At 43.2% G+C, this 22,991-nt stretch overlaps 1 protein-coding gene across 4 annotated transcripts in view; it reads left to right on the top strand.

The window, feature by feature from the left end:
• Positions 1-22,991, top strand: part of Slc25a13 (solute carrier family 25 member 13) — a 182,653-nt gene that overhangs the window by 103,557 nt on the left and 56,105 nt on the right. The window contains exons 7-13 of one of the 4 annotated variants that reach the window (NM_001419627.1): positions 1,566-1,704; positions 2,345-2,438; positions 2,645-2,729; positions 6,519-6,603; positions 7,028-7,186; positions 20,469-20,521; positions 22,034-22,114. In NM_001419627.1, the coding sequence (NP_001406556.1) occupies positions 1,566-1,704; positions 2,345-2,438; positions 2,645-2,729; positions 6,519-6,603; positions 7,028-7,186; positions 20,469-20,521; positions 22,034-22,114 (696 nt within the window). Of the gene's footprint in view, positions 1-1,565; positions 1,705-2,344; positions 2,439-2,644; positions 2,730-6,515; positions 6,604-7,027; positions 7,187-20,468; positions 20,522-22,033; positions 22,115-22,991 lie in introns of all 4 variants that reach the window. The other 3 variants (NM_001419624.1, XM_087657977.1, XM_087657978.1) reach the window with 3 other exon arrangements.

Here is a 22,991-nt window from a genome sequence, read left to right as displayed (position 1 = left end):
GAAAAACAAAAATAATTTATGACTTCATCTTCTTTTGCCTTCTATTTGAAGATATGTCGAATGCTGATTTTTGTGTTACTAATTTAAGGACAAAGAAACACACATGCAGGCAGGCACCTTGCAGACATGCACACGTGGATGTCTTGGTGGAGTCACAGATAGATCAGAAGGTCTAAAGCTTAGATTTCTCATTGTCTCTTGGTGTCCATTGGGGTTGCAGTGGTGCTTGTGATAGGCAAAGCCCTGCCATTATGTGTCATAGTTGTCCCATCCCAAAGGATGTCCAGCTGATGTCCCTGCTACCTGTTGGAACTCTGAGGTGTCCTGCAGCATTCTTGGTCGTGGTTCCAAGCCGTGGTCATGGACAATCTAGATCACCAGGGAGGTTCATTACAAATGGAATTCAGGTTTTCTGTAGGTTTGCGCTTCACCACCGATGGGTGGCTACATCTCAGCACCTAAACGTTAAAGCTTCTCTCTGATTCCTAAGATTTGGGAGCCACTTCTCTGGAAACTCCCTTTGCTAGACCGTGAGTGTGTTCACAGCCACTTCAGTTTCCCACAGTGCTGACCATGAGCCTTTCAGGTCTGTTTCCTGGTGCTTCATTCTGAACACATGGCCTTTCCCATTCTGGCACCATGGTAGTCTCACTCCTTTTCTGCCCCACCCCCCTACCCCGCCTGCCCCGCCCCACTGCCACTCCCAGGTAAACTCTCATGTCAGCTATTTTGAGTGATTATTAAGTGAAGAATTATACAGCTGTTTTAAAAAAGCACTTTCCTAATAAAAATATTTTGCCTTCTTATTTTCCATTCACAGTGGATATATATCTATATCTATATCTATATATATATCTATATATCTATATATCTGTTCCCCGTCCCCTGTGAAGAAAAATGTTTTCTTAAAAATTCTGATTATTTGAATTCTGAACAGCTTCAACCCCCATCTAGGCATGCGGTATCTCCAAACTGTACCGGAACACACTTGTTCCTTAGTTATCCCACCACTGTGAAGTCTTCAGTGACTATTGCTGGTTTACGTATGAAGGACAACTTTTGACATTAAGGTTGCACTGGCCACTTCTCATAGTACGTCTACTCCGTTACAATGCATGTGTGAACACATGCATGTGTGTGCTACCGTTTGTATGTTTAAGGCCTTAAGATCTGCTCATTAGATGAAGTAAACCAACTTAGAAAACATTTCCAACTGAAATTCGAGCTCTGTAAATGACTCCTGGTCCTGTTATAATCCTACACATGCATTTGTTTAGTTATCCAGGGGTTGCGCATGGCAGCACAAGTCCTGGTCGTGATTAGTTGCAGTCACTTTTAAAATTCACTTCTAGCTTTTTTTTTTCTAAAGTGAAAGAAATATACTGCAGTTGGTTTTGTTTTTTGTTTTTTGGGTTTTTTTGTGTTTTTTTTTTGTTTGTTTGTTTGTTTTTTTGGTATATTCACTCCCGATTACTTCCAAAACAGTGACAAATATATGTACTTTTGGAACTTCTTTACCTTCGTATCTTTTTTTCTTTCCCTTCTCATGCTTTCAACTTCCCAAGGCCGCTGGAGGCACGAGATCTCATCAAGTCAGTTTCTCCTATTTTAATGGATTTAATTCGCTCCTTAACAACATGGAGCTCATTAGGAAGATCTACAGCACCCTGGCTGGCAGCAGGAAAGATGTGGAGGTGACTAAGGGTGAGTGAGTGCACTGGAATGCTTGTTCCAAGTGTGCTAGGGAGCGGGGATGGGGAGTGAGGCAGGCAGCCTGGAGTTTACTTAGGAGTTCCTAACCCACTCACACTGGTGAATTCATTAGTGACGTGTGTCCTCTAGTCTGCGATCAGACGAACTAAAGCAGACAAGACAATTTACACTAGGTTTTTGACAAACTGAAAACGACCTTTGAATGAAGAATAGAGGACTTGTTGAATCTTTCCATTTCTTACAAGAAGTGGACAGTGGCCCTCAAAAATACATTGAGGGTTTCACAAACCCTGTGTTGCTGATACCATAATGTGATCTGTGAACACGAAGAAGATGTTATCAGCATTTATAAGATTCAAAAAACCTATAAGAATAACTTGGGGACCTGCTATGTCAGTGTAGTTTGAATACCGTCTGCTGTCATTTGTTTATAAAGCATTCAGGTAGCACCCGGCTTTACTCTGAGTGTTGGCTGGGATGGAGTTCTGTATTCTTTTTCCAAGTGGGTGAAAGAGCTGGGGAAATGAGGGATGACTTCATGATAACCTGTTGTGATGTCCACTCCTCCTGGGCGTTGACTGAACCCTGAATTTAGCATTGATCTTTCTGACTCTCTCTTTCTTCCATACAGAGGAGTTTGCTCTGGCAGCCCAGAAGTTTGGTCAGGTTACACCCATGGAAGTTGACATCTTGTTTCAGTTAGCGGATTTATATGAGCCGAGGGGGTAAGTTGGCTTGTTTTTTTTTTTTTTAAGTTAGTTTAATAAAATAAGGTTAGGAGCTAGGTGTAGGGAGATTTCAGCAGGAGAGACAGAAACCAAATAATGGAGGCCCACGCTGAAATATGGGAAGCGATAAAAGGAACATTCTAGAATTCCACAGTGTAAATTTAAGAAATTTGGGGCTTCATCATTGTTTACTTTCTGTCCAGGCGCATGACCTTAGCAGACATTGAGCGGATTGCCCCTCTAGAGGAAGGAATGTTGCCCTTCAACTTGGCTGAGGCCCAGAGGCAGGTGAGTGACTTCTCTCCTGGTGCTTTCCACAGAGATACCCAGGCCCCTAGCACTTCCATTCCACTTCTAGCATCAGTTTCTGACTTAACCATTTTCTAAGTCTGCTCTCCAAATGTAGGCATTTTGAGGAGGCTAAAAGGGAAGTTGTTTAGCAACCTTCTGGTGAACAGATCTGGGCATGTGTTTCTTAGAAAGACAGGGCAGTTGCCCCAACACTCGAAACCCCAACACTCCAAAAACAAGTAGCTCTTTTCTTCTTCACATCTGGTACTGAGGGATGTGGGCGTGGAGCACTGGCTCTTGTGACTGTCCCCAGCAGCATCTGGCATTGCTAAATGAACGATATTGTTGTTCCTCAGTGGGGTACTGTCAGAGCATTGTCTAACAGCCATGCCTTCCGGTTTTCTGAGTATCAAAATGAGATAATTTTGTTTAGTCTGGAGTCATAGTTCAGAGACTTTTAGACCTGTTTTCTCTTGTGAAAGGATTCATAAGCTATGTGGAAACAATGTTAGGAATGCTCGATTTTATTTTATGGTTAACAGAAGCCCATGTGCCGAAGTTGTGGGAGTCAGAAACTTAAGACATGGGACCTCCTCGCTTAACTCCTACTCAGCTCTGTAGCTGGGCTTGAGAGAGCAACGCCTTCATCGCACGGGCTATGCCTACATGGTGCTTGTAAAATAAATCCATGAAGAGACAGAAAGTATTTTTTTTTTTTTTTAAGAAAAAAGACCTCCTTTAAGGCAAAGCCATCTTCGAATCTTGTGAGACTTAACTGTTTTTGGCTTGGAGCTCTGGGTCTGAACAGCGACGCCAGTTTGACCACAATGGGTTGACGCGGGCTGCATTTTTAGGACTGTCAGGCCTGGAGCCAGGATTCCCCCCTCCACACTCCCCCTCTCTTAGCTCCTTCCCACCCAAGGGCAGCAGCAAGTTGTGTGCTGCATGGAAATGGAAGGAGTGTGTGTGTGCTCAGTAAATCCTAACTAGGCACCTCTGGGAAACCAGCTGGCTGTGGTTAAAAGAGGAAGCCGATTCCCCCTGGTGCAGGAGAAAGAACAGTGTAATCCTGGGCAGAGGAGGAAGCGGTCCTGCTCTCCCCTCCCTTTGATTTCAGACGCTGTGTCTGAGATAATTATCTCTTGTGTCTGCGTGCCACCAGCTATTGTAGAAATTTGGGGATTAAGGAAAGTAGAGGGGCTGTTTCAGATCTCCCCTGCCTTCCCCCCTGGCAGTAGCACCTCTTCATTTCCCTGTGTGCCCTTTGCAGCTTTGGAGAGCTTATAATGGGTGCTTGCTGGTACTGGCCTCGAAAGGGTTAGAGGAATTTGATGAGCTTTACAGTAGGAAGTGATTGGCCGACGTTCAGAGGTTTAGAGCAATTCATTGCAACCCTACCTGAAATCTAGGATGATTTTTTTTTTATGCATGAATCCCACTGCACCTGACAGATCAAGCAAGTCAGGTCATCTACCTGTGGGCGGTTTGCATGACCTAACACCCTACAACCTTCCGAGTGTTTGCCCCAGACAGGGGAGTGATGAAGCTGGAATCTTCTTCATCGTGTCACTCTGAGAACCTATTCGTTTTTTCCAGGAAGAATTAGCAGTAATGGCAGAAGTTCCTTCCTTTAGCATCTTGAGAGTACTCTCATTCACTATTTTGATGCCAGAACATTTTTAGTATCGCATGTTCTCATGCATGTAAATAAAATGATAACGCTCTTTCTTTGAATACATCTGTCAGCATGAAGGTAGACTACAGGGGTTGAATTGGAGGCAAGGCATGGAGCTTGTGTAAGAGATGTTTTACCTTCTTAGACATGCGTGCCTCTCCGTAAAGCTCTTTTCAGTTAAATGACTGGAGATTTCAAACGATCTCATTGTATTGGAATTGCCTTGCGCTGACAGCAGTTAAAATTCAGTGGGCTGGTAGCTGGGTTTGGTGATTGTTTTCATTGTTCACTGATGTTAATTATCGCGCCTCTTGAAAACAAATTTTATTGAATGTATGTATTCATTCAACAGGTATTATTAGGTGCTGACTGTATGTCACTCTCTCCTGACAGCTCTGTGGACAAAGTTAGCATTTTATTTCACAGACAAGATAGTACAATATTCTAGAATGGTTTGGCTTCAGTAATACTAACGATGACAGGTCAGAAAAGCAACAGCAAAACAGCTGGTTGCCTTGAAGTAGGAATTTTAGGAAGATAGCTAAAAAATGAGGAAAAACATAATCACCTATAATTTATCTATTTAGTTATGGCCGTCATAAACATTTAGAGTGTCACTAGGCGATAGAGATGCCGAAAATCCATACTAATTTCATGTTGATATATAGATACATATACATATATCCATATATAATTCTAACACCACCAACAAAAGACTTCATATTCTACGCTCTTAAATTTTCTTTTAATACTTTGAAGGGCTCAACCGTTAAAAGCACTTGTTGCTCTTATAGAGAACCTGGGTTTAGTTCCCAGCACCCACATGGTGGCTTCCAACCATCTTTAACTCTTGCTCTGGGGATTCTGCATGCTTGTGGGCACCAGATACACACGTGGTATATATACATGCAACAGGCAAAACACTCGCACACAGAAAGAAAACGCCACGAAATATTATAAACATTTAATAAAGGCAGAAGGAATTTAACAAACCCCTGCACACTTGCCATGGCCTTTTCAGCTAGTTTTCTTTCATCTTTGAAATGTATTGATTTATTTTTATGTCTATGGGTGTAACACACGTAGGCCTGCAGGCATCAGATCCCTAAGACTGGAGTTACAGAGGGTTGCGAGCAGCCATGCGGGTGCTGGGAATTGAACCTGGATTCCCAGGAAGATCAGCCTGTTCTCTTAACTAATGAACCACCTCTCCCACTCCTTACCTTTTCTTTATGAAAGAAGAGTTTTGTGAACATTTTTCTTTACCAACATCTGATCTTCTTTGAGGACACCATTTTAAATGATGTGCTTTTGCTTTAAAAGTGATAGCATTTTATTTATTTATTATGTAATTTTGAGACAGGATATACCCATGTAGTCCTGTTTGCTTTGCTTTGCTACGTGGATCAGTCTGGTCCAGATCTCACAGAGATCTGCCTCTGCCCCCTAAGCACTGGGAGTAAAGGTGTGTGCCTCCGCGCTCACCAATACTGCATTTCAAGCCTCTCTTCTTGGCCATTTATTGTAGCTCCAGAATATTTGCGCTGGGTGTTGCTTTTCAAAGAGCTGACACCCTTTCCCCTGTCTTTCACTGTTATTCTCGAGTAACTTTAAGTGAGAATCGCAGCATCGGAGATTAAATTCAACTTAAGTGTTTAGGTCTATGTTATTTAGAGTTTCAAAAGCTCATATTTGGTTTGACGGCGAGATTGAGAATAGCATTTTAATAATCCTTACTAACCCGAGTATTACCATTTAAAACAAAAGCAAAACTCAAACAAAAGTCTCAGCCAGTTTGCGGAATCAAAGAACAATGTCTCCTCAGTGTTTTCCACACTGACATTTTTGTGATCACCGTGAGAATTGAGCGTTTGAAAATTGGCTATGACGTCATTTCTTACGTGGTAATTTTATGTTCTGATATTCTTTCAGTCATGCTTAGCAGCAAACACTTTTATTTAGTAAGAACTTGATGGCCTCGAACGCAGTTCTCCTTTCTGTATTTGAGGTGTACTAGATTTGGAGTCCGCTGAGTGATATTTTAAGTGACCACATGCATTTCTGCTCTTTCCTCGACTTGCTTGCTCCCTGCTACGGCACACATGAAGCAGAAGGCCTCGGGTGATGCTGCTCGGCCCTTTCTTCTACAGCTGGCAGAGTCGGCCTACAGGTTTGGACTGGGTTCTATTGCTGGAGGTTAGTCATGGGCGAGCATCGCTTTTGTTGATCCTTTGGTTTTCTTTTTTTCCCCCTGATTTTCCACCTCCTGCTTTCGGTGGTTGTTCCCCAAGTCAGCTATCAACCTGTATCTATTAGGTGGGACCAGAGCTGAGGGGTCTTTTTCTACACTTGCACATGATCAGAATCCTACAAGTGATAATTTTCGATCCCTTCTGTGAGGTTAGCCGCTCCTGATAAGCTGTTAATTTAAACTCTAGTGATATCCTTTTTTGTAAAGGGACATTGGGATAAAAGTTAAAAGAGTATAAAAAGGTAATTCAGTAGATCTATGCATCAAAAATACTTCTGTTTTCAGTCCTCTCTTAGATTTTCACCCGCCTATGTCTTTCACCCACATCACCTCAGTTCTGGCTGAGATGTTGCTCTCCCTTCATTCCAGCGGTCGGAGCTACTGCCGTGTATCCCATCGATCTTGTGAAGACTCGAATGCAGAACCAGCGATCAACCGGCTCTTTTGTGGGAGAGCTCATGTACAAAAACAGCTTTGACTGTTTTAAGAAAGTGCTCCGCTACGAGGGCTTCTTTGGACTGTACAGAGGTTAGTACGGCAGAGAGGGGAACAGTGCGCGATGCTCGTAGCCAAGGGTTTCCTTTCCCATCTCAGTGCCTGAAATGAATTAGACAGCCTGTGTTCGAATGGAAATCTAGCGGATTCTCAATTATCCATGCTAATGGGTGTAGGCTGTAGGCATCTAGGGCATGGCTAATCAAAACAGCCCGTAGTCTGAAAGCCATTTATATTGCTCCTTTGTGCGTTTGATTCCTTAAAATAATAAATTATTTTTATACACATTTTTAGTGAGTTTTTGAAAGGCTCCTTGTTTGTGTTCTCCAAGTATTCCACTCCCCATCTACCAGGGCGAGGTACCCTAGGAACAAGACACAGCTCGCTTCAGAGGTTGGAGTCTCCTGGAATGACCAGGAATCCCCAATTCCATAGTGTCACTTTCCATGGATTCAGTTATTCATGGTCAACCATGTTCTAAAAATACAGACTAGAAAATTCCAGAAACGAGCAGCTCACAGATTGTGAATAGTGTGCTTAGTCTGAGGAGCATGTGAACTTGCTCATGGTTCTGCTCCAAAATACAGCCATTGCTTTGCCTAAGTCTCGCCAGGTCTAGCATCAAACGCTGCATCTCCCAGCCACTCCCCTCTTTCCCTCCCATCACCAAGGCATTGTATCAGCTTGCATTATTTATTATGGGATAAGTGAGGACAATACACTATGCTACGTTGAGAGAGACCATGCTCATATGTACATAGTTATGGTTGATTTGTTAATGTTATTATCATTCATCTCTTGCTGTGTCAATTTGTAAATTCATATATATATATATGCATATATATGTATACACACACACACACACACATATATATGCACATATACATGTAGGAAAGAGTGGACCACCTAAGGTCGGACTGTCTAAGGTCAAGCACCCACTGAAGGTCTTAGAATGAGCCTAGTAGAGATGGTGCAAAGACTGCTGACAGGAAAACCCTGTCAAGCCGATAACCGAATGTTCAAGAGAGCCTTGCTTCCTCACCTCATCCTGAATTAGTTGCTTCCTCCCTTCATGTGAAAGGATTGGATTCGCACATTCCAATAGCCATGGTGGTCTCTCTGTCCACCTGCTTCTTCTGTCCACCTGCTTCTTTGACATGTAAGGTTCATTAAACAGTGTTAACAGGAGCAAAGAGTGCCCACGCCATGGAACCAAAAATCCCACAGACCTTCTATTCAGCTGGCTTCGCCTGAGGAAACATACCCTTCCTCCCCAACTTCCTGTCAATGCTTGCCTTCTGCAAAGAGCAGATACGTATGTTTTCCTAAACTAAACTGCAAGGTGCTTGATGTCAGGTGACTGCTGTTGGTCCAGCTACAGCTCTTCCCTCCTTTTGTAGAGCTTGCTCTGGGAAAAGAAAATAGTGCTTTGTGCTCCACTGAGGCACAATGAAAATGACAGCCATGAGAGACCTCTAGGCCTCTTCTGCCATCTGCTGACTGTAGTCTCCGAAGTAAGCTGAGTTAATGAACAGAAGCCCTGTCACCTTAGAGGCTGGGAGGCTTCCAACTGCAGAGAGCTTCCATTCCACAGGTGCTATTGTGTAGGTAGATAACCCTCATCAAAGGCCTTTTGATCTTTTCTCTCCCTTCTTTCCCTTGCCCCCTGCCTCCTATTACAATTTTGAAGGTCTTTGACCCCGGGTGATTAATGATGACCCCTGTAGGGTCACCACCTTTCCATTTGAAATGCCTTTCCTCTTTGGTGACAACACCCTTTCAAATAAAATGGCTTCTATGTAGTACAAGGTTAATGCCACAATGAGTGTTTTACAGTAACTCACGCAAAAATGACCACATTACTGGCTTCTATGTCTTTGTTTGTTTGTTTGTTTTTCTTTTAAACTTTGAACCTCTAGTATGAGTAGATGTCCAAGTCTTCACGTTGCTTTATGCACACTACTTTTACGGGCTTTCACGGTATTGAAATTAAAGGCAAGGATGCCTTTCAAGTTTTGAGACCCCCGGCCTAACAGCATTAGGACTTCAGTTTGCCTGTGTTGACTTGCTTTTAACATTTCAGTCCTTTCTCTCTTCTGTGACTACATCTGGCAGAACCTGATTCTCGGTTCTATCTAGATCTTTCTCTGTGTGACCTCACCTTTTGACCCCATGGACAGAAGAGCTCATGGGGTCCTTGTGTTGAATGACTGACTGTGGGCTGTGAAAAACAGTTCATCTCTCTTGAGGATTGAGCTGGGGATGCATAGAAAAGAGACACACTCCTTTTAACTCCCAGACAAGAGAGTGAGCTAGCATATAGAACGAGAGCTCATTTCAGGTACCAGGAAGACACTCTCTCCTGTTTCCAGGTTCATAAATAGCCATTTATCTAACCTGCTCTGGGTATGAGAACCCTCAGGGGCAGGGGCTGAAGCTATCCATCATGGTGATAAATAGAATAGGAATAAACAACGATGAGCATTGGGTCTCACCTATGTTTTTTAATTCCTGTTGCGGCTCTTTGCGAGAGGGTGGATTTTAAAAGAAAAACGTGGCTGCAAGAAATCTTATAGTTCCTAAGCAAAGAGATGGTAGACAGTTACAGTTAAAGACCGTATGCCCTGAAAATGCCGTAGTCCTGTTCTGGATCCCTGAGGAACCAGTGCTCTTAATCCATTGTATACGATCATTGTGTGTTCCTAAATGTGTGTCACTGACCCAGAGAGAGACCAACGAAACTGTAGATAACCCAGGAGAAGTGGTCACTATTAAGAAGGAAAATAATAGAGATTAAAAAGGCAAGTATTTCTGAGACCTGGCCTTTATATATGAAGTCATCTTTATATATATATATATACATATCCATATATATATGTATATGTATGTGTGTGTGTATCCTCATGCAGTGCTCTTTACATTTCACTTTAAATGTAGTTGATTCTTGAAGTTTTATCATTATAGAGGACAGTGGTCAAATTTAAACTTGGAGAATATGAACTTGCTGCTGTTTATCCTCTGTACTGGCAGTAGTTGAGATGCTGGAATCTATCTGATTTATAAAGGAGCCAAAGGAATTATTGGGTATTCTCTCACATTTTAGAATTTTCATGAGGTAAAAAGTTTCTCTAGTATGTTTCCTAACTAGGATAATCTGAGGATCTGGTCCACGTGAGGTTTCTCGCCTACGTGAAACACTCTGAGCATATGCTGGGACTGTGGCAAACACTGTCAAAGAAGGCACTTCTTCATCATGTGTTTTTATTCCAAGCTTAATACCTCCCTGCCACATGGCGAGCATCAGGAGCCCAGGAAGGTGGTTTGTTTTTTTTTTTTTTTTTTTTTTTCCGGAGCTGGGGACCGAACTCAGGGCCTTGTGCTTGCTAGGCAAGCGCTCTACCACTGAGCTAAATCCCCAACCCCAGGAAGGTGTTTTTGTATTTAGAAGTAGTCCCCAATCCAACCAGAGTGGACGAGCAGTGCTTTAGGGCTCTTGTGGCATTTTCTTCAACTGGCAGCATCTGCACAGAGCATGGCACGTTCCCAGGCAGTCATCAGAACACACATGGGAGTCTGCTCATGACTGAGGAAGACTGAGTGCCAGCACTGGAGTTCCGTGGAGCGCCTTTGGGAGTTGAGAGAGCTAACGTTGTGAGGTCATGAGCCCTCATTCTTTGTGCTCAGTGTAGGGCCCTGTTGCTCCAGCCCCAGAACCACTGTTTTTGTTGTTGTTTGTTTGTTTGTTTGTTTGTTTGTTTGTTTTTTTACATAACTCTTGGTTGCTGGAAAAGATCCCCTTAGGAGTCCCATGACTCTGGCTTCAAACCCCTCTACAGGGCTGGTGACTTTCTTTACAAGAAAATGATTCCTCAGGTATTTTTGTAAATTTTGAACATGTCACCCTTAGGCTAAGTAGATAATCCAGGATTCCCCAAAGTCACTCTAAAAATCTTTGTTTCCTCCTGCGTTTCCAGACCGATTTAACTCACTCAAAGGTGTTTGAAACTTGAATGAATTCCCTGACAGTTCTCTTGGTTTTGAGTGAACTGCTTGAGTAAATCAAGTCACTCACTGGCCTGCCGGAGTCTGAGCTGGTCTAAGAGAAACAATTGCTGGGTAGTCATCCATAATCAAATGTTCTTAACGTTCCAGAAACAGCTAATTGCTGCTTCTGAACTTACAGCACCCTCCTCTCTTTTGCAGTGCCCAGGTGGTAACCTGAGTGCCTCAGACATTGGGGGGACTTTGGGGACAGGGAAGATATTCAAGAGAAATCAGAGTGCTTTAGAAACATTTCTTAAAGGATTTCTGTTTCTATTGATTGGTGGGAGATCCCTAAAATTTGTTTTTGAAACAAAAAAATAATAAGAAAAAAATCCCAGAAAAGCAAATTAGATCATTTTATGAACCATATCTTAATTGGGATAAGTATTTATTGGCAAATAAATAATAAAACAAAAATTAATCTTTACATAAGAATAAAATATTATTCAGTCAGCCTGTTCAATCCTGCATGCAAAATTTTAGAATGGTTTACTTAAAGTTGTTTTTGTGGTTCAAAGCAGTCATCCTCCAACCTGGCATGTTCTCAAGGTGACATCTAGAGGATGCTGTGGTGATATTTCAGAAAGCCATTGATCTGTGTATGTTCTAGAAGAAAGTTGACAGGCATCTGACTGGTTTAAAACAAGACTCGTTATAGTTTATGGCTGAATCTAGATTCATTGGGGTTCTCATGTGAGTCCATCGTCACACTTAGCTCCTGTGGATGAAAATAGACCCAGAAATCTTCAGGCTAAACCTTCAGGCTTGATCTTTTCATAACTTTTATTGGTGTCATTTAATAACAGATGCATCTTTGAAGACATCATGGTTACTCTGTGAACTGCCTTGGGTCATGGGTCCGCTCTTGTCCAGCAGAATGTTCATGTTGTGTAGAATGGGCTACTTTGAGTCTAATTTTCCTGCCCTGTTTCTTCACGATTTCATCCATGATGTTAAATCGTAGATTTCAAAGGACAGATACTTGATTGTAGGAAACCAAGAGTGAGCAGAAAACTTGGACACTTGAAAGTTTAGGGAGCACAGGAAACTTTTAGCAGACACTGAGGTGACACGCATTTGAACTGGGGTTGGTGAGTTTCGGGGGAGGCCTGCGAATGCTGGAGAGGAATAGTGATGAGCTCAGCAGATTTGGGAGGGTGACACATTTTTGGAACCTGGAAGAGAGATTAATGACAAATGTGTTTCAAACTTCTGGAGCATTTGAGTATTCTGGAGTATTTGAGCAGCTGCTGTCCTTGTTCAGATGGAAACAGATTAAACCTCATAGCGGAGAACTAATTGGCCAGCGTCCATAAAGTTACTAGAGTACAAAACTGAAGAAGACTGTTTAACACTTCTTAACAGTCTTTACTTCTGGGAAGTCCCAAACAAAATAGACGAATCAAAAGACCCACTTTTTTCCCTAGACCTTTATTGTTGCCATTCATATATATGTTTTAACACTTAGACTCCCAAAGGGTGCTGAGCCATATTGTGGACTCTGGTCAAAAGTTCTAATAAAGCACGGGACCCTGGAAACAGGTGTGGAAACCCCAATGGCTTCTCCCTCCCCTTTCCTGGCCTCGTAATGTAGCCACTGTAGAGTGGCTGCCCCCAGAGCCTGTGGAGATCTGGACTGTTGTGAGGCTTTGAAACTGGATAGTGTGTTTGGGAAGGTAGGGGAGCCTTGCTGCCTGGGGCAGTGTGAGTCAGAAGCCGGTAGACAATGCATTGAGGAGCAGGGAGGGAAGAATGCTTGAACGGGTGTGGAGAGAAAGGAATGAGAGTAAAAGCTGTAAGGCAGGCTACACGCAAGGATGATGGCTGCAGAGTGGGGGTTAATCTGATTTTCAAAGCAAGGAGGGTGCTCTCTGGGGACACGGGAACAAGTGTAATGGCCTCCACAGTGAGGTCAAGAGGGTAAGACAACACAAGAGGGTTGCCACTGGGCTCAAAAGGCTTAGGGGTGTCACGTGTATTCCCTTTTCCCTACCAAATTCCACCCTGCATGCCTTCCGTCCCGTTGTGCGTAGGCTGCACCACCTTTCTTTCTCAGGGCTGACCACCCCTGCCTTGGTTTTGTTTGAACCTTTAGGTTTTGAGTTTCTTCCTTGCCAGAGACCCTGTTGCTTTGATGGACCTGCTTGACTTGTGTAGCATGGTTAGAACAGTACTTACACTGGCGACAGATTCCATGCATGAGCAGCCCGACCTCTGATTACTGGCTTCTCCAGAGTCCCTGATACTCATGATCCATCAGCAGGGGAGGAGGGGTGACGTCACCTACCCGGTTTTGTTGCATGAAGGGCACCCTCTATAAAGTTTGAACACCATGCTCACCAGAGAGGAAAGCTAGACATGAGAGGCATGTACAGAGCCTGGCATGAGAGTTGGTACCGAGCGTGAGCAACCATGGGCGTGCTGCTGCAGACAGTGCTGTGGAACAGGCTGCTTAACCTCTGTGTGGAGTCTGTTTCCCAGGAAGAAAGAGGACAGAGAATAAATGTTCAGTGTTGTTATGATGGTGGCGGTAATGATGATTAAAATCCATCTCTGAAGCATTTACTCTGTGCTTGGCACCGTTCTGAAGATTTGTATAAACATTTAATTCTCATAACTAGCCTAAGAAGGGCTAACCATGATCTTTCCCTTGGAGGAAGGGGTGAAAACTAAGGTTCAAAAAGAGGAGTTCACTTACAGACAACTTCACAGCCAATAAGTAACAGCTGGCTGTTAAACATTACAGTGGGATCATCAGACCCATGGCTTCAGTCATATGAATTCTCTGCCCCCAGAGGTGCTTAAATATTCAAATTAAAGATTTTACTTTAACACAAAATAAACAATTGAAGACCTATCTTATTCCTACGCTACTTTTTTAGGTGGGGACACTCAGGCCAGCCAGGGGCCCCCCGATTAAGGAGAGCTCTTCCAAGGATAGGCATGACATCCTGTGGGTAGTATTGTATCCCTTACCTACTTCTGAGTGAAGAGTGTTCCTCAACCTGGTTGCCTCTTAGAAATTAGAAACAGCGCAAGTCTACAACTGGAAAAGACAGAAAGAAGCATACAGTTTTGAATCTGGAAGATGGGATGAGGAACTTGGCCTTTGTAAACGTTTGTTCTCTGAATTATCAAAATAAAGCACAGATAGTAGTTCGCACCTTTGCTTTAATTGGGAACTCAAACTTTGAGGCCAAATGCAGTAACGCTATCTCAGCTAGGAAGAGGTACAAATCCAGAACTGCAACCCAGATCTGTCTGGCTCCGAAGTTTAAGCCTTGCTATCCAGCTGCTACCAAATATGCGGCCATAATAAGCTTTAATCAGGCTTGGATTGATAAGCTTTTCCCCAGTGTTCGCCAACTCTGAAACCCTAAGAATTACGTCATACTTCTGAAGACTTCATGAGAAGTTCTTTGGCACACCTGCGTTGTTGGTCTCTGGTTGAGCATGTTGCTCACGGGAACCTCCCTTGGGGATGCTGTGAGATGCTCAGGCTCCCAGTAAGGGCTCCATGCCCTCGCCTCTAGCTCAGTTCTCATTGGCTTCTCCATTAAAGGGAGAAGAAATGGCGTGATTTATATTTTTCAGGCCGTGAAATTTGAAGAGAAAATACTGCATTAATTCTGTGCCTTGTAAATCTTTTCTCGCATTAGCAGCCTTCTGGTAAAATGTGCCAAGGAAGAATTGCCATGTGTGCTGATGGAGCTAAATGAAAAAAGAGAGAAGATTAAGAGAAGTAACCACACTAATAAATTTCGTCTGAGGCAAATGGAAAACGGACTGCTGTTTTGACAAGTTAGAAACAACACACACACACATCCCGTTTCTGTCCGGAGTGATTTAAAATGAATTTCTGGGGGACCACCAGAGACATCTTATATTAGAAACCTGATTTTTTTTTTCTGCCAAGTTACCCAGATGTCAAACACATCTGTTCTTGAGCTTTCAGTGTGGTTGTGATGAGGTGCTGTAACTGGGATGGTAGCTGGAGGCTTACTAAGCCATCTCGCCCTCCTTCTCTAGGAGCCATGCACGCAGAGGAATTATTGGAATTCCCACCCCTGTACATCTCACAGTCGGGCGGTTTAGGATTCCTTCAGGAGAACTTGGCTCAAGGCTGATAGTGTCAAGGCCCGTCTGTAGCCTCGTATTATAACCCAGAGTCATCTGTGCTTTCCTATTGGAGCCATAGGAGGCTTTAGAACAAGAATGATAAGACTGAGGGTTGGGGATTTAGCTCAGCGGTAGAGCGCTTGCCTAGCAGGCGCAAGGCCCTGGGTTCGATCCCCAGCTCCGGAAAAAACTAAAAAAAAAAAAAAAAAGAATGATAAGACTGATTCCTTCCCACTTCCTTGCTGAGTGCAGAACCTGGTCCAGGTCTTAAGAGTGGATGTGTTGTTTGTTTGTTTGTTTGTTTTTCTGGAGGTCTTCATTTAAAGGGAAACTTGTGATCTCTGATTATTACTTTTCTTTCTTACTACCTCCGGCCTTGATGGATACCCTCCAAGTGCCTCGAGAACATCTCACTTCTTACATCTTGCTTTTCATCTCACAAGCCACCTCATGTGTCTTCAGAATTTGGTCCCTGTTCCTTAGCATAGCTCAATGTGTGAAGCAATGTCCTAAGCAACCAAGCAGACATGCTGGAGCAAAGACTGCCTAGGTGAACTGTGCAGTCACCAATAGTCAGGGGGCCTGCCGCTCCTTAGAAGTCATCCTCATTTTCTTCACGGTTTGGGAGATGGTGATGATGATGATGGTGATGATGATGATGATGATGATGATGATGACAGGGAGGAGGAGGAAAAGGAGGAGGAAGAAGAAGAGGAAGAGGAGGAAGAAGAAGAGGAGGAGGAGGAGGATGACGACGATGATGACAACGAAGAAGAAGACGAAGACGACCATGTGGTGGTGGTGCTGTTGCACGGAGAAAGATTGTCATTTGGATGAATTGTATTAATTTATGTAAAACACCAGCTGTAATACCTAGAGTGCAGTAAATGCCACAAACAGCACCATTGTTATTACATCTGTGATTCCTCCACCTTTTCCAGTTGTTTTGCTGACTCTGAAAGGACTGGTCTTGATATTTTGGATGTGTACTTTGATAGGCAGTTAGGCCTTTCAGTAAATTGAGATCCCCGCCCCCCAAGAAGTCGCCCATCTCATTTGTGTTCATCCCAGATCCTTCATCAGAGAAGAGCAGAAAGTATTGGGAAGGTGCATATCATTTGCGCTATTTTAATCTTAACTTAAGGTTTTCTATTTTGTATCTTGATGTTCAAAGTGCATCACTACGGTTAGAGCAAGAAGGACAATTTTCAGTCTGCTTCAAGGCTCAAGAGATAGTATGTAGTACCACAGCCCTTTGATTCTAGCTGGTTTTTATTAGTCATTTAAAAGACTCACAGGGTAGTTGTAGAGACAAGAGATCATCATTTTAATCACAGCGTGTTCAGGTTTGCTGTACAATTTAACAGTGAGGGAAAAAAAATACATGTAGCATGTAAATATTTAAACATTTGGGGGTTTGTGGCCTGAATGCAAGAAGAAGAAGAATGGAGATTTCAAATAGTAAGAATTCATTTTAAATGGCATTTGCCCATGTTTTTGTAGGAGAAATTAATAAATCCCTGGGTGGTAACAGAACCTTTCTTTGAATTGAAAGTTGCTTTTTGGAGGCCGATAAGCAAGTACGCCATAGGCAAAGTGCTTGCAGGGGCAAAAGCAGCACCTGTGCTCTCTTCCCACTCTCTCCTGTGCCACTGTGGTTCATCCAGACTGTAGAGAGAGAGCCCAGCATCCTCCAGAGAGCCCAGCATCCTCCAGAGAGCCCAGCATCCTCCAGAGAGCCCAGCATCCTCCAAACTAGCAAATACGGGGGAGAGAGGCTTTTCGTAAGAGTGCACATGAAAGCAGCTGACTTAGGGTTCTATTGAGGGAATAGATGCTATGATCAACACCACTCTTGTAAATACAAGCTTTGAATTGGGACTGTCTTACAGTTTCAGAACTTGAGTCCTCTTCATCATCGTGGGAAGCATGGCATCATGTAGGCAGACATGGTGCTGGAGGTGCTGAGAGTTCTACATTTTGATCCAAAAGGAGCAAGGAGAAGACTAATTCTACAGTGGGTAGAGCTTTAGCATAGGGACCTCAAAGCCTATCTACACAGTGACTTTCTCCAACCAGGCCACACCTCCTAATAGTGCCACTCCCTATGGGCCAAGCATTCAAACACAGAGTTTATGGGGTTGAAACCTACTCAAATGACCACACCTAGTAAAGTAAATCTCCCAGCAAGCCAAGGACAGCAGTTAGCCTGGAGCCTACCTACCTGGCTCCATGGGTTCAGAGTGTGGTCTGGCCATCTCTCTAGGTCCATTGCTCTTTTTAGACTGTTTTCTCTTTTTCCCCTATCCTCTTTACCTCACCAACCCAGTTCCTTTGCTTATTATGGTTTCTGCCTCCCTGTGACCTTAGTACAGGCCTAGCATCCAACCAGACATTTTCCCTGCACTGTTTGAGAAATCTTCTCATTTTCTGCTCCTGTGCAAATTGGGGTGCATTACCTCAGAGCACACTAAGTCCTGTTTCTGGAGAGAGCTCCTTGATGACCCAGTTACCATTCAGAGTTCAGTTTGCTCAGTCCCTGGCTGCTCAGCTCTTAGTAGCGTGCATATTATCCTCTTAGCAGAAACCCCGGGAATAGAGGAAGATCTGAAAAATATAGCCTAGTGGAGACCATGTTAGAAATGCAAAGGCTGGAAGAGCCCAGCGAGTTACATCAGGGAACCACAGAGGTTGAATAGGAGATACTTATTAATCCCACGGCAGTTGAGTATTACCTACTAGTTAAGCTCTTAACTAGAAGGAACGCAGCTTTGACATCAGCTCACCATTTACCAAGCACATTACATAACCTCTGCAAACCCCCGTCTCCTGTCTCTAGGGGTGGTTATGAGGATTAAATGGGACAGTAGAGACCTCAGATGGCACCTGGCATGTAGTGTGTCTTCAGTCTTCATTAATGTCAGCATCTTCATCGTGTAGTCCCATGGTGAAATGGGCTTTCTCTCTTTTTTCCTAAAACAAGAAGTTGTTATGGTGTGTTTATTTCCCTTTTCATATCACTATGAACTAAAAAGGAAGCTTATTTCTACTGTGCGGATGCCAATGGGACAGGAAAATGGAAGCCAACACTGGGCACTGGTCTGTTGATGTCTGCCATGGGGTAGGGCTGGTACCTTGGAGATTGGATGCATAGATTCTGTCAAAAAGAATAGCATCACCTGTCTTAAACAGACGTCAGAAAGAGGCCCGAGCCAGGCTCATTTTATGGGCTACCTAAACAATTTGATATGTGCTGTTTAAAATAATTTGAAGTTACATTATCATTTTTACATGACACATTTTGATTCTTTAGTGAAAACATGCAATAGCCCTTAACGGTGTGCTCTTCAATAGTTTCTTCAGCCTAAATAGTCACATTTATATTATTGAATTTTTAAACACATACATGCATGCAAGTCCACTTTTACTTTCTCATTGTATGTGTTAATTCACTTATAAATTCTTATGTAAGATGCTCTTTTAATCTTGAAAATGTATTGGCATTTAAAAGGAAGTATGAAAATATAACGAAAAATGTCAGATGTGTCATTCTGTCTTGGCAAAGAGCTTGGATGGATTGTGTTTGAAAACTTGGGCTATCAATCAAGCACAGGCATAGATTTGGAGGAGTACAGCCGACAGGCAGCGGGCTCTGGCCTCAGGCTGGACCCTTAAGAATGTATGTGATCATGCTCGTCTCCTCCGAAAGGGATACAAATGGAGTGTGTGTATGTGACTTGTGGAGTAAGGTGAACACCACGAAACCCTTCTTCAGGAGAAGAATGAAGCAGGCTCCAGGTCACCTACAGAAGTTTCCACGGGAAGGCTTATCTTTGATTTTTTTACTTACTTATTTTCTTAGAGAGAACAAATTAAAATAGCATGACTTTTGGGTTAGAGATGCAGAAGTATTCAGTCTTAATGACTATTATGTCGAAGGCGATACCTACCTTCTCAAGCTGGGAATCCTGCTTGTGGCCCCAACAGAATTGTTCATGCGTTGCCTCAAGCCTTATTTTGGCTTCCTCGGTTCAACCCAGTTGTTCATGCTATAAAGAACTGGAGCAGCTGTAGTGTGTTCCATTGTTCTTTTCCTCAGTCTCCCTTCCTGACACACTGCTGCATGCATGTGCATGTACACACACAGACACACACACACACAAACACACACACACACACACACATACACACACACACATTACACTATCTTGGCTAGAGTAGCTTTTTAAAAAAATATAAATTTATGCCAGGCACAGTGGCATGCACCTTTAGTCCCAGCACTTGTGAGGCAGAGGCAGGCAGATCATGAATTCAAGGCCATCCTGCTCTACATAGAGAGTTGAAAGCCATCCAGAACTATATAGTGAAAGCCTGTAAAAGGAGAAGAAAAGAAGAAATGTGTTTGTGTGTGTGTGTGTGTGTGTGTGTGTATTTGTATATATGTGTGTGCATGTGTGTGTGTGCACATATGTTGTTTGTATATGTGTGTGTGTGCGCGCCCATATGTGTGTGTGTGCGCATGTGTGTGTACACAGACATGCTTCTCATCTAACAGAATGAGTAGGCAGAGGCTCCTGGCCTCTGATGTAAGCAGCATCTGGTGTCCACCTGTACCATTCCCCTCTCATTCACTCCTATGGACCAAGCCCACGATCCTCTCATTTCTAGAGCACACAGGGCTTACTCTCCCTTGCTTTCCATGCCTGCTCTGTTCTCCACTTAGAAATTAATCTTCTCCAGTTGTCAGGTTCCCTTCAAACGATCATGCCACTCACTTGTCGGTGCTCATCAGTAAGCGATGGTTACTCATGACTGCCCTGTGAGCATTTAGCAGGTCTGAGGAAGGTGTTAAGAGGAGCCGAGGGGAAGGAGCAAACTCCCTGAGATAATGAGGGTTCCTGTATTACTAACACTGTTGACTTACCCAATGTGCAAATAGTCCAGAATGTGGAAGGGAATTTACTCGGGGCTGATGTGGCTATTAGAAGTCAATTCTTAAATTCCGTCACAAGTGTTCTCATTAAAGGTAATAGCAGAAAATTGCAGCCGAGATTGCCCCAGTTTTCAAGTGGTGATCCCCTCTGCAGAGTTGTTGATTTGTGTAGTTAATGCTAATTTATTTAATACACTTCTGCTTCTTGTTGATTTTTAGGTTTGCTGCCACAGTTGCTGGGAGTCGCCCCGGAGAAGGCCATAAAACTTACAGTAAGTCTTTGAATCAGGGCTTCTTATTAGGGGAATTTACAGACTCACCAGTCTAGCAGGTATTCTTCTGTGATTCGGCAGGTTTCTGGTCCTTCGACCGTGCTAATGAATTTGATGGTCAGAGCAGTCAGCAGCACAGAGCTTCTCCTTGTCCTCTGTGTAGCCTTAAACATCCTAAAATGCTGTCCTGAGCTTAGAGAGGATTGCAGGTGGCTGCTGCCCTGGCTTCTCACCCTAGCAGCAGCAGCAGTGACGCTTCTACCATACCTACAACAGTAGGCACCTGACATGTGTCATCTTACCCTGTCAGTTCAAGATGTGATTCACTGAGTCCGTACAGTGAGTGAGGCTGATAGGGCTCAGGCAGCCTCCCTGTGGTCCTCATGATTCATGAGTCAGAGACCCAGGATGCTGAGTCAGGCTTGGGGACTAGTGACTATGTCCTGCTCTTATTCTCGATGGAGTACATGTTTAGGTAACAGCAGGAGCGTTCCAAGCCAAGAAATGAGAGCTCTGGGTTCTAGTTGATGTTTGCCCTCCAGCTAGCTCACCTGCAGGTGGCTGGTACCCACTTTTAATGTCTGTGGAGCGCATAGATACTACGGACACATCCCTGAGGTGCAGAACCCTAGAAAGTTAGACTCTGGTTTTAAAGGGGACCTTGTATTCTTAGTCCCTGAAATGCTTCTTGTGACTTTATGACATGACTGTGACATAGCTAATCTCTGGCCTGTATTTGCCTAAACGATAGAATCATTGTGTCTTAAAATTGCTTATAGCACTTCTTCACCCAGAGAATGTTAAACTCAATGTTTTTTGTGTATATCTGTGAGTGTATGACAGCTGTATGCAGGTAGCCTTGGAAGCCAGAAGAGGGCCTTGGCTTATCCCGGAGCTGGAATTACAGGCAGTTAGAAAGCACTTGACGTTGGTGCTGGACATTCAACTGGGATCTTCTAAAAGAATCTAAGACACTGTTACTGCTGAACCATCTCTCTCGGGCCCCCTGAGGAAAGTTTAGATATAAATCTCTACTAAGCTGAAAAAGAAAAAAAAATAAAAATAAAAAAGACCACTAAGCAGCCTCAATTACTTCCAGTGAGGAGTGCTATTTTAAATTAAATTTTGTTAAAAGACTTCATATGACTTTAATTACAACTTATAAGACAGTTTTTAATGTAAAAAATGTATGTTTTCATTTGTACTATCAATATGTCTACCTTTTCATGCTATTATAATTGCAGGACATCTGTAATTTTTGCTTCTTTAGGCCATTTTTCTTTGAATTTTTCTATAATATCAGGCATGTGCATATATATATGTATATGCTTGTAAAAATATAAATTAAAAAATTTTTTTAAAAACTATTCAGATTATCTCTTAGCTCATTTGAAGATCTATTAGTTTAGGTAAACAGTTGAGAAATATAACATATATTGACAGATGTATATTTATATGTTTAGTGACTTTCTTTATATTTTTCATCAGTTTCTATAAATATTTCTCTTTAAGGTGAATGATTTTGTGAGAGATAAGTTCATGCACAAAGATGGCTCCGTCCCACTTTTGGCAGAGATTTTTGCTGGAGGCTGTGTAAGTACCTTTCTCCATTGGGATATTGGGAAGCCGCTCTTCAGTTCCATAGCACTGCCATGAACCACAGGTGTACGCTAAGGCTTCCGTTTGACCACAGGTCCTGTACAAGGCCAGCGTTTACCTGACAGGCTGCAGTTCCTGAGGTGAAGGGTGAACTGCTGATCTTTCTGCCTGTTCTTCATTCATGCCTGTTAACACTCCTCACTGCCTGGAGTCAGTTCTGTAGTCAGATCATTTGCCAAAGAGGTCTTTGGCCCTTGAAAGACCTTTTACCAGCCCTCTCTGAATTTTCCTCGTAGTATCTTGTTTCCTGTGTCATCCTCTGCTGGGCCAAGCACTAAAGTCTGCTCCAGCTCTCCGCTTTACTCTGTCTTGCTAGTGCGCAAGCTCTATGCACCAATGCTTTTGGGAGAAAGGCTGAGAAACGGCTGCCCAAGGGTGTTCTGCCTTGTCAGAAATGTGTGGACTGATTGCCTTGGGATGTGGGGGAGCAACCTGCTTCTTGTTCTAAAGCTCAGCAGAACATTGTCTGGCTCTGTCTCATGGGCTGGTTTGTCCATGTGAATGCAAATACTTCAGGAAAATTAACTCTTGTACAAAGGCTAGAGCCATTAAAAGATAAGGTTCATTAGGTAAACAGACTTTGATCATCCAGGCAGTACAATCTCAGAATACCTAACCACTAACCTCAAGTAACTTTTCATAGACGAAAACACGAGCTCACATTTTTCTTTCCTTTTTTTAAAAATAGGCATGGTCAGGCAGCAGACCCACACACATTTTTTTTTCTCGTTCTCCTTGAAAATCATTGAGTGTAGAAGTTGGGTTGGTACCTGAAATGCATGTGTGGAAAAGGCCCTCGGTCCTGCCTCAT

The sequence above is a fragment of the Rattus norvegicus genome, chromosome 4 (assembly GCF_021556685.1).
Source record: "Rattus norvegicus strain SHRSP/BbbUtx chromosome 4, alternate assembly SHRSP_T2T, whole genome shotgun sequence".
Taxonomy (NCBI): Eukaryota; Metazoa; Chordata; class Mammalia; order Rodentia; family Muridae; genus Rattus; species Rattus norvegicus.
Note: the sequence above shows the minus strand (reverse complement) of the source record. Positions and strands in the feature narration are given on the sequence as shown.